Source organism: Monodelphis domestica, chromosome 3, assembly GCF_027887165.1.
Source record: "Monodelphis domestica isolate mMonDom1 chromosome 3, mMonDom1.pri, whole genome shotgun sequence".
Classification (NCBI taxonomy): Eukaryota; Metazoa; Chordata; class Mammalia; order Didelphimorphia; family Didelphidae; genus Monodelphis; species Monodelphis domestica.
In genome coordinates, this window is record NC_077229.1 from 199187307 (window position 1) to 199202085 (window position 14779).

General features: G+C 38.2%; 1 protein-coding gene across 2 annotated transcripts in view; it reads left to right on the forward strand.

Annotated features, from left to right (window-relative positions):
• The first annotated feature begins 7767 nt into the window (after window positions 1-7767).
• The window catches only part of DSP (desmoplakin), a 49441-nt gene continuing 42429 nt past the window's right edge, over window positions 7768-14779 (forward strand). The window contains exon 1 of one of the 2 annotated variants that reach the window (XM_001377941.5): window positions 7768-8582. In XM_001377941.5, coding sequence (XP_001377978.1) covers window positions 8365-8582 — 218 coding nt within the window. In that variant the 5' untranslated portion in view covers window positions 7768-8364. The remainder of the gene's footprint in view (window positions 8583-14779) is intronic. The other variant, XM_007487987.3, reaches the window with a different exon arrangement.

A 14779-nucleotide genomic window follows, 5' to 3' on the forward strand; every position in this document is an offset into this window, starting at 1 on the left:
GATCCATCAACTCTTCAGCCTGTCACTCTGCCCAGAGTGCAGACCATCTGTCACAATAGTTACCAGATTAGGGGAAAAAAAGGTTCATGGATCCAAGGTTAAGAACCCTTGCTTTATAATTAGTTTTAGCAATGATAAAATGGACAATTCCTATTTGTTGACATATAAAGCCTAGACTGTCTAATCTCTAGAGCACTTGAATTTATTTATAGCCATGGTAGAATTAGAAAGTGATGAGAACACCAAATGTACTATTAAATTCCTATTGAGTACACTATTCGATTGAATTTAACTCAGCAAACATTTATTAAAATGCTCACTGGAAGCAAAGGCACTGACATTCTATTTTTATTTGGGGGGAAAAAAGGTGAAGACTTTCATCTCATTAGTTGTTTTTTTTCCCTTAAGTTCTACTCCTTTTCCTGTTCTCTGTAATCTTAAAGTTGTGAAAACACTCACCACCAGGCACAATGGTATGCTAGGACCAAAAATTTTCAGTATAGAACAGAGAATATCCTTTACCAACAAAATACAAAACTTTTGTGGAATTTTGAACAGTCAAAGAATTTCTATGACCAAGGTGTTTTGTTTTTATAATAAATCAAAAATGTGCCTGGTTCTTTTCTCCTGACTAGCAAGGTCATTTCTTCAGTCAGTCAGGAGAGAGAGATTTATTTTTATCAGTTCAAGGGGAGGTAACCACAAGTGGGGGAAAATAACTGACTTTTATAGAGAGGCTTGTCAAGAAATGCTCACTCTCAAACTGTGAATCATTAAATTTTCTGTATTGGAATCATTCTAAAACAGAAGAGTGGCAAGGGTTAGAAGAATGGAAGATAAGTAACACACCCAGGGTTACACAGCTAGCAAGTGTCTGAGGCCAAACCTGAATCCAGGTCCTCCCAACTTCAGTCCTTTGGCATTCTATCCACTATGCTACATAGCTTATCTGTTGCATCATTGCCGAGGTGAGAGGCAGTCTGACTTAGCATCTGTCTTGGAATCGGGATCACCTGAATTCAAGTCTGATGTGTGTTACCTACTGGTGTAAATTGCAAAAACAATTAGTAATTGATCTGCATTGCTAAAGACAGCTTCCTCACCTGCCTTGATTAAACCATATGTCCAGACCAGAATCCTAATAAGTCTAATACCTTAAGTGGAGTTTCTGACTACTTTTAGATCATTGATTCCTAAAACCTTGAAGCTGGAAGGATTCTTTCAATTATATATTCTAAAGTTCTTAGTATATAGATTTATAGGCACAGCTGATGGAGTACTAGACCCGGAGTGAGGAAGATGAGTTAAAATCCAACCTTAGATATTGACTAACTGCGTGACCCTGAGCAAGTCACTTAACCTTTCTTGGCCTCAGTTTTTTAATCCATAAAATGGAGGATAATTATAGTAGTGCTGACTTCCTAGAGTTGTTGGGAAGATAAAATGAGAAAATATTTGTAAAGCATTTTGCAAACCTTAAAGCAATATATAAATGATAGCTATTACATTGTTATTACAGATGAAGAAACAGATCCAGAATGAGGCAATTAAATTGGCACTGGCTGGAATGCTGTACCTGGAGTCAAGAAGACTTGAGTTCAAATCCAGCTTTGGACACAGTAGCTGGGTGACTTTGGGCAGATCATTAAACCTCTGTTGGCCTCAGTTTCCCCAAAGTAAGAGGGGAATAACAACTACACTGAACTACCAGGATTATTTAGAAGTTCAAATTAGATATTATTTATAAGACACAGCACAATGCCTAACACATAATACTTAAGAAATACTTCTTTTCTTCCTTCCTACTTAGTAACAGCGAAGATTAGGACTTAGATCTTCTAATTCTTAGGTCAATGTTCTATCTACTATTCCTTTCTGACTCAAAATTAGATTAAATATGGCACACAGAGTGATAAATGTGAAGATCCATGATGCTCTTTGTTTCTTCATATATATATGTGTGTGTTTTTAAAGACTGCATCTTCAGGTGATAATGTCTAGTTAAATGCTTTTAATTTTAATAATTTAATCCAATGAATAAGGGATCTCAGAAGACTGATGTTCAAAAGAAATGCTCATAATTAAGACTCAGGAATGAACATTCTGTTGCATATGATTACATTGAAACGAATGCTTTTTTGAGCTATGTCCATTTTACAGGTCCCACATATTTTTATTTTATTTAATTTTTTATCATTATAATGCTTCTGGTAGGTAGCCTGGGTATTTAATGAAGAAAGCTTCTATGTTGTATTCAGTGGGTGTAAAAACAAAGCCTCAAAGTTTATTCTTGAATAAATTTAGGATATTTTGGTGGAACTAAGGTAAAGAAAGGTAAAGCAAAACAGACAATCCATGACTGCCTGACATTATCAAGCAGAAAACAATACAATACATATTTATTAAGCACCTACAATGTACCAGGCACTGTGTTAAGTACCAGGGATACAAATAAGAAAAAGACAGTCTCTGTCTTCAAGGAGCTTAAATCTAATGGGGAATATGACAGATTAAGGGAAGCTGAAAAGCAGGGGAGAGTGGAGAAAGAAGGTCCTTGGGGCAAAAGGGCAAGATGATGGTATTGTTAAATCCAGAGTCCAGCAGGAAGGAAAGTTGACTGGACTTCTTTACATGAGGACATTGAGAGGAGTTTGGTGCCCCTACCCTCAGAGGGGCAGAGGCTACTGTCGCTGTATTGATGAAGACTGAATACCAAGAACAGATGTAAATGCTTTTTTTATAAATAAAATTCCTTTATAGTTCTAATGTTGAGACCCAGCAGAAGGTGGGGATGAAAGGCACTTTGCCAATTGACCTGTCTCATAAACCCAGCTTTTGCCAGTTTTTAAAGTCTCAAATAACAGTTACAAGAATATACAGGACAGCCTTCACTCATTTGTCTGATGCCAACCTTGGTCTGCTATCGCCTTTTTTCTAGCTCCTCACTAGATTTTAGTCCACAGAAGATATCTAGATGTATTTTTTTCATATTTACTACTCTTCTTTGTTAACTACTGCCTACATGGAGTAGGGGCAGAAGGGATAGTATGGGAGGATTTAAGAAGTATGGTAGGACTGCTGGGTTTGTACCCCAAAGAGCTAATAAGGAAAAAGATTTGTACAAAAATATTCATAGCTGAGCTCTTTGTGGTGGCAAAAAATTGGAAAATGAGGGGATACCCTTCGATTGGGGAATGGCTGAACAAATTGTGGTATATGTAGTGATGGAATACTATTATGCTCAAAGGAATAATGAACTGGAGGAATTCCATGGGAACTAGAAAGACCTCCAGGAATTGATGCAGAGTGAGAGGAGCAGAACCAGGAGAACATTGTATACAGAGACAGTTACACTGTGGCACAATTGAATGTAATGGACTTCTCTACTAGCACCAATGCAATGATCTAGGACAATTCTGAGGGACTTATGAGAAAGAACACTGTCCACATTCAGAGAAAGAACTATGGGAATAGAAACACAAGAAAAACAACTGCTTGATCACATGGTTCGAGGGGGATAGGATTGGGAATATAGACTCTAAATGATCACCCTGGTGCAAATATTAATAATATGGAAATAGGTCTTGATCAATGACACATGTAAAACCCAGTGGAATTTCTCATTGGCTACAGGAGGTAGGTAGGAGGAAGGGAGGGAAAGAACATGAATCATGTAACCACTGAAAAAAATTCTAAATTAATTAAATAAATAAACTTAATTTTAAAAATGAAGTCTGTTAGGATGTGCCTATCAATAGCCTGCCTCAGTATAGATAAATTCAGATGAAATGGTAACTATATGAAATTGTATTAAAAGGTTTGAACTCCATTTTTTGATGTTGCTTATCTCTTTATCTCCTTTTGTTTCTTATACCGCTCTTGGCAGGCATATAACCTTTTCCTAGGATTTTAGGATTCTCAGGAGTGCTTCTGCAGAGTCACATATTAAAGTAGGTTAACCAGTTCTAGTAGAGGCAGATGGAAGTATGATGAGCTTGGGAGGAAGGCTAGATCATATATAATATATAGATTATAGGCAGTGTGGTAAATCGGAACTAGTACTGGACCTGGATTCAGGAGATGGGTTCTTATGCCAATTCTGATACTTGCTAATTGTATAACTTTAAGTAAGTTATTTCACCTCTCTTTTCTAGTTTTTGTTTTTAACTGTTATCTTTCTTCTATTAGATTATAAGCCTCTTGAGGGCAAGGATTGTCTTTTCTTTTTTTCCCACTTGTATTTGTATTCTTGGAGTTTAGCACACAGTGCCTGGTAGATAGTATTGAATAAATAATGCTTTGACTCTGCATCAGTTTCCTTATCTGTAAAATAGAGATGGTATTACCTAGACCCCTGTTGGTGAACCTATGGCATGTCTGCTGGAGGATGCTGCTCCCTTCCCCCTCTCCACCAAGCCTGAGGACATTTTTTTCACATCACCCACCCCTTTGCCCAGTAGCTCAATAGAAGCACTTGCTCTCTCCCGTGTTAGTGTAAGGGGGCTACTCACAATCAGTGTAAGGGTGCAGTTGGGTCATTGGGCTCTAAAAGGTTCACCATCACAGAGTCCTAGACAAATTTCCCCCAGGGTTTTGTGAGGAAAGCATGTGGTAATCGTTAGAGTGGTAAAAAATGTGAATTATTATGTTAAATTAACAAATATTTATTGAATGTCTTCTCTGGGTAAGACAATTCATTATCCTTCCTTACTATTTTTTCTATCAACATACACATATACTTTGAAAATAGACTGAAAAGAGATTTGGTACTAGTAGTGTTGGGGTTATTAGTAGCTATTTTTGGTTGCAAATTAATCATTGTTTGATATCCTAGAATTTTCTAGTGGTAGGCGAGCAAATCACCTATAGTTATAATCTTTTCACCAAGGTGGTATTTTTTTTAAATGGAATTGCCATTGCAGGCAGCTTAGCTAGTACTCTATTTTTCTATCAGAATACTGAATTCAATAAATATAATTTCAACTATTTGATATTTTTGTCAATACTGGCTTACCTGCAGCTATTGGATCTTGCCCCAGTCAGTAACCACATGTCAACATAATTTCTTTATGACTTCTAAACAGTTTGTTTGGAGGTTTCTGTCTGCTTTCAAAACTTTCCTACTAATTTTGTTCTGAGAGTCAGAAAGCAATGGGTGGAAGATGCAAGGGAAGATTTAGGTGTGAATCATATAAAGAAAGTTTTGAATCACATGAAGAAAAGCTTTCTAACAATTAACACTTTCCAAAATTGAGATGAGGTGCTTCAGGAGGCAGTGGTCTACAAATGAAAATCTACAAGATCACTAGAAGTCTTCAAATGAAAGAAAGCTAACCACCTGTTTGGGGATGTTGAGGAAGGGACTATATTGTTCAGGTATGAATTGAACTAGTCAATTCCTGAGATTCATTCGAGTTCTGACTGCTTGTGATCCTGCATTTATCAACCTTACACTTTTTGTTTTTAGGCTGCATCTAGGGAGGGGTTGACCTGAGTGGGTAGTCTATCACTGAAACAAACATTTAAGTAGCATTTTAATGTAATTTTAAAGTAGCTACACTACTCTATAAACATCTTCTGAGATATATTGAAGGATATTATCAGGATTAGTTTTTCATTCAAAGGTGCTCACAAAGGGAAATTATCACCAGGAGAAATAACAAATACCCACCATAGCTATTTTATTCCAAGATTCTCAATATTAACCAATGTTACTTAGGATATAGAAAACATTACCATAAGGATATTTAAATTTAAGCTTTATAACCAGGTGCTTGGGACGTTTTCCAACATCCTAATACTATTAATACTAAATACAATGAAGCAACAACAAAAAAAAATAAAAAGAGTTGCTTGTAGTTTGGAGTATCAGACTATCTTTGGTGAAAGGAAAGGAGGCAACCTGGAATGAAGTAAAGATGACTACATTAGTATAAGGGATAACATTTGTATAACCCAGTGGAAGTGCTTATTGGATCCAGGAGGGGGGAAGGAAGAGAGAAGGGAAAGAAAATGAAATATGTAAACATGGGAAAATATTTTTAAAATAAAAATTAAAAAAAATTTTAAAGATGACTACCTTGTGTAAACCTTAAAATTTCTTAGACTTATAAACGAAAGCCAAGGTTTACACTTGGGTTTCAAAACTGTTAGCAACTACCAGAGTGACATTGGACAAACCATTTAACTTCTCTGGATTTCAGTTTCTTCCTTTGTAAAAATAAAAACTAGAATGAAACAGCCATTGCTCTAAATACTATGGATGCAAATAAGAAAAAAAGGTAGTCCTTATCCTCAAGGAGCTTACAATCTAATGGGGAAGACAATACACAAAAGGAAGTTGAACATCCTAAAGATCCCTATCATAGCACTTTAAAAAGGGAACTATACATCAACCTTTTCCAAGAAGCAGAGGTAGAATCAGATACTTTCTTACTCTAAAATTTTATGAACCCAAGACTATTGCTAGTCCTAGGAATACTTCTGCAGATCACTGTGCTCACACACCATTAAGGAGAAATGGGCTTAGAAATAGACAGCTTTGGATATAGAGGTACTGAGTTAGGGGACGTCTACTCCAGGCATGCAAAGAGATATCTCAACAGAAGGGGAAGATAAGAACAATATTTTCCAATAACTATGAAGGTGGTTGAAGAAAGCATTTTGGAACACTCCAGGCTTGGTTAAACTTCGAAGACACCTAGGCCATCCCTTGAATTGAGAGCCTTCGCCAGTCATTTTGACCTTTGTGTTGCCATTGGACTTGGACGACTCTGAAAGAGAGTGAGGCTGATGACTCAGTGCAACTCGGATTCACTTAAATTCAATTCACAGACAAGTCAAGATATCACCCAGTGATGTCCTGGGTCCTCTGAAAATGAAGGGCAAATAATTACTGATTCCAATAAAAGTGCCATGTGCTTTTTCAAAACTTGAAGTTTTAAAAATTATTTTCTAAGAATGAATCCTTTTTCTACTCCCCATATTATAAGCACTAGTTTGTTCCTTCTTGAAATTAATGTTGTATGTACTTTGTATTTACTTGTCTACCCTATATCCGATCAATAGCATTATAATTCTAGGAGGGTAGAGACAACTTTGTTTTTTATCTTTCTGACCTCAGCTTCCAGGCCAGTGACTAGCACATAATAATTGTTTAGGAAATATAGAATTAAATTGAACATTGCTTATGCTCAGTAGATAACTTGCTTGAAGGATAAAGAAATGAATTGCACTGCATGTTCTTAGTTCGCCTTACTGGGGAAAAAAAAAAGTTGATATTTTTTCAAAGGGAGGTGAATTATTATTGCCCAAACAGATTGACTTCTCCAGGAATTGATGTTTCTCTTTCTAAAATGAGCAAGGAAAAATAGACGCATGAAGGCAGCTACCAGAATAATTTGAGCAGAAGATCCCACCCCTACCTCCAATTTTATAATGACTTCTTGAATTTGCTTGCCCCCGTTTTGGGGAGAGGTAAGCCTCTAAAGCTGGGCCATTCCGTTGACTTATTGGGCTGTGTTTTCCGAAGGGCAGAAGTCCCAGAAGGCGCGCCTTGCCTTCCTTTTCCCCGCCCGCAAAGAGTTTTCTAGTCTTAGGCTTCTTCTGTTCAAGAATCACCAGCTCAAAGGGCGGAGCTTACTTGGGCAGGGCTCAGGTGCTGAAGGGAACGGAAGGAGGGACGCCTGGCCAGACTTGCAGGCTGGGCGGGCCCGGGAGAAACGGTGGGAAGGGACCTAGGCTTCCTACGCGTTGGTGAGACCGCCAGGAGCAGGGGGAGTAGCTGGAAGGAGACTAGAACTCTGGCCGGGTAGGTGGGGGAGGCGCGGCCAGTCTGCTCCACCACACCCGAGTGTGTTCATTTAAAAAAAAAAAAAACCGACGTAGAAGAAAAAGAAACCTGGCAGGTGTGGCTTCGCCTTTCCTGTGCCAGCGGGGAGGAGACTAGCCCTCCACCACAGACCAACACCAACACCCAGCTCGTACCCAGCCTCTCTGCTTCAGCACCCACTCGAGAGCAACAACCTTTTCTCCTCTCTGGACGCCAGCCTTCGCCATCACCACCGCTGGGCGCAGCACCTTTCTCAGACTCTACCCCTTCCCCGACCCGGCCCCCCAGTGGGGCTTTTTTCCCTGTCCCCCATTTGCTTTTTCTTCCCTACTTCAAACCCAGAAGTGTACCCTACACTGCTCCTGGAGCCGCCGAGAGGAGAGAAAGTCAGAGCTGTTTGTCGGTTCCTGTAGGGGTCTCGGGGAAAGTTTTTTTTTTTTTTTAATCCTTAAATTCCTTTGGTTTCTTTCTTATCTGCATAATTTTCGCGTATGCCTCTTAGTCCTAAATTGCTCTATTGATCGTCGACCAAGATGAGTTGCAACGGTGGATCCCATTCGCGGATCAACACCCTGGGCCGGATGACCCGAGCTGAGTCCGGCCCAGACCTTCGCTATGAGATGACCTACGGGGGAGGCGGTGGCGGTGGTGGCGGCGGCGGCGGCGGCGGCGGCGGGGGCGGGGGATCCAACAACAGGATGTGTTACATGCGGAGGTGCACGGTGAACGACCAGAACTCCGACGGCTATTGGTGGGTACCAGCCAGGGCGCACTCGGGCCGGGCATGTCGGGGGTCAGGAAGGAATGTTTCTATGGAGTTAGACTACCAGTTCCAAGAGGGATTGGACACTTTTTACCTAGTCAGAGAACAAGTTACCCCGGGGGTAAATGCTATTATACTTCTAAATGAACATTTTCATTCTCTTGAGGACTCCCTTCAAAGACGTTCTAGATCGTTTCCAAGTCTGAACAGACCGACTTAAACGCCCTTATTTTAAAAATCAGCTTCCTCTTTCACACCTAAAAAAAAAGGGAAATTAAGAATGCCGATAGGAATAAAGGAGGGTCACTTTTCCTGTATATTAGACTAGCGGAGTTTCTGCATGCTGCGTGGATGACTGATGGGAATGGTGTGGGAGGGCGAATACAGTATTTGTATTTCACCTACGAATTTAGAGAGGAGACTGGTTTGGTTAGAGCTCCGCCTTTGCTCAAACACAGTGGGTGTTTAAAATTAGGAGATTAGCTCCCTCCTCACCCACCCGCTAGTGAAGCGCAATATGGGAATTCGTCTTTTATTGTGGTTTAGAGGAGGAAGTTGAAGGGTAGGGGTGGGGAGTGGAAGAGCTGTCATTCATCTAGTCCACCCCCGTACTAAACTAGTTGCTATCCATTAAGGAGGGGGGAGGGGCTGGTAGGAGAGAAGTGGTTTTGCGCCTGGGTTGTGTTTGGAGACAAGCTTATTTATTTAATTTTTGTCATGGTCATTGTGTCCCCAGTGCTTAGTTCGGTGCCTGGCACGTAGGAGGCGCTTAATAAATGATGGTTGGTTGGTTAGGAGAGCAAGGTGTGAGGTTAAAACAAAAATATTCCGTTCTCCCCTAAAATAAGCATTACATTTTAAAAGTTACAGAAGGAAAAGAGATTTCATGGTCTCCCGCATCCCTCCAAATCTGGTGTTTGGACTTGGGGAACTGTAACAGGTCGCTAAATAGCCATGTGCCTAGTCCCAGTGTAACTAAAATTTAGTTTCGTTGTTCACACCAAATATCCAACAAAACCATCCGGAGCAGACAGGGTCTCCACCCCTGCTTTCTCGAAGAGCTGGAGGAGACCAAGATACCGGCGAGTCTCCTCCTCGCTTCCCTTCGGGGAATCCCAGTGTGTCCTCTCCCACCCCTTGGAATGCTCTCATGCCTTCACCTTCCTGGAAGAGAAGAAACTCAGCCTATTCATGGGTGCGGAGGCATGGAGTGTTAAAATTAAGAGGGACTGGAACCTAGAAGGCACTTCCAGGAAAAAGAGGAAACCCCTAAGCCAACCGCACCTTTCACTCCCTACCTACGCCCCATGTTGCTGCAGAGTTCGGCTCTCGATCTCCTAGGCTAGTTGCCAGGTGTCTTTTGACAATCAATGCCCCAGCTACCCCTGGGAAGCTGTGACTTTGCATTCTTTTTTTTTTTTTTTGCAGTGCTGATGAGCCATAAAGCTAGGACGGTAAAGATTTTAATTAGTGAACAGGGTGCCTTTTTTTTTTTAGTGCCATAGGCCCTGTATCATCAAAGAAAGGTTTCCTGGGCTGCTAAGGCTCCCTAAAGTGCAGAGAGTTATAGAGAAATAATTGTAAAAGCTATACATGAGTCGCTGGCTCTTCCCACCCACTTAAAGCGTTGTTGTTAACTTCTGGAATGGCGTCCAGTGACTGAGAGGGCCACTTCCAGAGCTAGAGAGCAGAGAACAAGTCAAATTATTTGTGGGAAAAAAGCTCAGCTAATTTGATATGCACGATCGATTTCTCGGTGTTTCTTGGAACGCGGAGCTGCTGGTGTATTCAACATTCTCTCAGTTTCTTTGATTTTACTAGCTTGCACTACCTATCTTTACCCCTTCTGAGTCTGAGTCTTAGGAAAAGGGGGATATAGGTTACGTTGCTCCTGGTAGCCTCCATTGTGGCCTTAGGCTGGGGTGGAGCTGAACCAACCTGAAAACATTTAAGATTTTGGGTTTGAAAGTACTTTAAAAATGAAGATTATTAAAACTCTTAAACTACTTTCCACTTGGATCTAATTTCTTTTCAAAGTAACTTGGTTCTTCTGGATAGTTCTGTGTCTGGCCAAAGACTGTCAATCATCTTAAAAATTACTCTTGTCTGAACAAAATGGACCAAGGGGGTTTTCCCCAGAAAAAGAAGCCAAGCTGCAGAGGAATAGGGTTGGGATTTTCCTATAGACATTTTTATGTTGATTATTTATTTTTTTAAAGATCACCACCTTTAAAAGTCTGGCTTACTTCCTCCTACCCCATTTTTCCTTTATGTTACCTATAATCAAGATACATATTCTTTTTATATCAAATTCACACAGTCATAATTTACAGAGGTCCTTGAAAATCTTTCAGCATAAGATAGTTTAATATTGAGCAATTGAGCAAAATTTTACTTCTTAAAAGACAGTTCATATTTTAATTTGCTCTTCTAGATCTAAAGCCCTGGATATGCCTTTAAAATAAAAAATAATCAGTCATGTTAATGCAATAATTTATGGCAATTAAAATGTTACAGAGAAATGCTATTTTATGTTGTAAATTTTAAAATAATGATTGATAGCCATTAGTTACTGAAAAATTGTTCTGTGAAAGACAGTATTTTTATAATCCATAACAATTTCTTTTGTTAGGTTTTTCCAATCTTACTCCTACTTAAGAATTTCTTTAATAATAGCAAGACTTAAATATTCTCTTGAAGGGGAATAGACATATGTAAATAAATAACCTAATTTCATGCAACATTGGTTGCATTTTTATTTATCAGTACTGCTTTTTCTTTTAAAAAAGGAATACCTGTGATACAGCCTGGTTTGACATCACTTGGCTCACTGCACACTATCATAGGCTTTATTTGACTTGCATCAGCATGCTCTCATTCTTTTAGACTATGTAATATAATTTTCTTAGACCTGTTCTAGCCTGTATTTGTGAGAATGCTGGTGATGGGATTATCTAGGGGTGGGTGAGTAGATGATGTAAAATAATAATAAAAGTAATAATAATGATAATTCTTACTTTTTATGGATAAAAATTACACTACTGACCCACCATCATACAAGTAAATAGACATTCACTTTAAGTTATTTTTTTCTAATCACGGCAATGGATTGGTGCAGATTTAGACATACATCAATGGCTTGCAAATTTGAGAAAGCTCAGTAAGATGGAAGATGTATATGGTCTAAATCCACTGGAAACTGTAAAACTAGCACATACAAAGGGAAGAAGATCATGTGACCTTAGTGTTTTTAACATTTTATTTCCCATTCAAATTCAAATTAGAAAATCCTTTTGAAAATCCTTCACTTTAGACAGAAAATCCTCCTTGACCCCTCCCTTCTCCCAAAAGAGTAAGGAATAACTTCTTGGAGTCAGATGACCTTGATTAGAGTCCAGAGTCTTTAGAGACTTACCTTTCATGAGTGTCATTATTCATATCCAAACCTTACTATCTTCCTGGAGGATTGTTGTGAGTTAAATGCTTTGCACCATAAAACACTGAATAAATATAAGGTATCATTTTTGTTACAGCATTTTCTGACTATTTTTTGACACAAAATGTTTCTCTAAAGAAAGCTGTTTATATGTGTACAAATCACTTCAAAAACTGGGGACTGAATTTGTTAGACGGTTTATTAGTTAAAGAATTCTAAGTTTCCTGATTGAATTACACTAGTGACTTAAAATAATGAGTAGATTGACAGAATTAAATCTTTCCCCAAAATTGGCTATGAAGAAACAACTGAAATACACCTTCCTTTCCATAATTTGCTATAAAATATTTTCATTTTGTCTTCATTTCATTTTCTAATGTCCAGATCAGATTTTTTTTCTTAAGGCAGTCTATTTAAGTAATAAGCACTTTCTCATTTTTAGGTGGAGTGGATACCTATTCTGCATGTAATCCCTTCTCTGCTCTGTAGTTTAACAGTGCATTGCTATCATGCTCAGTAAATGTTCATTAAAAAGAATTGTGCTAAACCTAGAAAATTCAGCTTCAGATTCCATTTACATAGTGTTGTTTGAGTATTTTCTTCCATTAAAACAGAATAAACATGGCTTTTATGAAAAGAAATCAGAATTATGTGCAATGCAATTTTATTATTATTATTATTTAACAGAAACAAGTTAGTAAAGTGATCACTATACAGGTTAGTGTGAAAGCCCAATCCCACTTAGACTTATCTTTGATGTCAATATGGATTTTCCCAAAGATTTAAAGCAGAACTTTTGAAACATGTGTAGTGTTAATAATTGTTTTGCCCTGTGTGGTACTTTTATATTTCTTCTTTTAATCCCCATGATTTAAAAATCATAAGGCTTTAATTTCAACTGAATCTTTCCTTTTAATGTCAAAAAACAAATTGCTCTTTCTTAGCATGCTATTTAGCTCTTATATGTCATTTTATCCTATTTATGAGGTTTGTATGCATATAGAATCTTAGAATCAAAAGGAGTGACATAGATCATTCATATGCAATTTTCTAATAAAAAAAAGAAAAAACTGAAGTTCAGACTAGTTCAATGATTTATCAATATTTAGTTACCATGATAGTCAGAACTGGCAGAATCATAGGATCATAGATCTAGAACTAGAAGTTACCTTAGAGGTCATCTAGTCCAACTCTTAATTTAATAGATGAGAAAGCACAGTTCCAGAGAACGAATATAAGTGATTTGGCTGAGGTTACTCAGTGGCAGAATCTGGATTCAAACTCAGGTCCCATATAACACCAAGTTAATTTCTCTTTCCATTGTACCACACTGTCTAGCTTAGTACTAACTTTTCTTTATATCATCAGAAAGGCTGTATCTTAAATGCATACATTAAGTGGAATTAGTGAAGTGGTAAAACCATAAACAGGAGAAACAAGAACTTTACTGCTCTAACTCCTCAACTACAAATAAGCAAGCATTATGATTCCATCTGTGTGTGTTCTCTCTCCACTGATGCAGAGAGAAACCCCTCCATGTTTTCCTAGACAGTTTAATGAGTTGCTGTGGTCAAAACTATGGTCAAAACCCTTTCATGATGAGCATGTACCAATTAGATGATTATTAAGTTGAAGCTCAAAATATACTTTCAAAAATCATACTAGTTGTGGATTGTTTTTTTAAAATTGTTTTTGAAAAAGAATGTGTTATTTAACATTACTTTTAGCTCCTGTTTTACCTGTTGTCTTTATCTGGCTACATCCATATTAAATATTTGATTTTTTAAAAAATCCTTTCTGTTCATTCAGTTATCTTCTTCAGTGTCTACTTCTCTAGTCTACTCGACAATAATGCAATTTGTATTTAATGTGGTGTTACACAAGCATACTAAATTATGGATTGGTTCTATCTAATGAGTTCTGCCAATAGCTTTCCCCTCAGTATGGATGTATTCTACTGTAACTCAGATTATTTAAATGTCTTAGAAAGAAAAGAAGGAAAAAAAGATTGCTGATGCTTCAGTGCCAAAATGCTGAGTTTTCAGGGTGGAGTTAAGGAGGGACTGGGTGTGACTAGTATTCCACCTCCCCAAAATGGTAAGCCAACCAGTCTTTCCAGACTAGGAGGTTCTAGATGTATTGTCTTCAAGAGTCTGAGGTGTGATTCTAAGCTAGCCACTGGTGGATTGGAACTTAGTAACCATCGTTCCCTTTTCTACTTTTTTCTGCCAGTATGGGGTGGGGGAGTCTCTAGGCTCAAAAGCAGCAGTATTGGGGCTAAATTCAGTAAACTACAGTGTTAACTCTCAGTGGATCCTTTCTTAAGCACTTGCAAATTATTTGTATTTAAGCTTTTAAAAACTAGAGGTCAAGACTTGCTAACAGACATCTCACTAAAACAAACATTTCCAAGGCTCAGACAGTGGATCATTTATTTCTTGGGATATTGAGTAAAATTTCAATAGTTAACGAATTAAACACCCTCATGTATCTTATCAGAGCTGGAGATCTTAAAGACCTATAGCTCTTTGTAAACTGAATCCAGCTTTCCTTCCCAGGCTTATTGCCCCTCACTCTCCTTCATATAGTTTGGATTCTAGCCAAACTGATTTGCCTGTTCCTCCCAATACATGCTATTTCATTTTCCATCTTTATGCCTTTGTAAAGTCCATTCCCAAATGTGTGGAATGCACTTTCCTTTCTTCTAATTCATAGAAAGCCTCTTAAAAGTTTAACTCAAATGCTACCT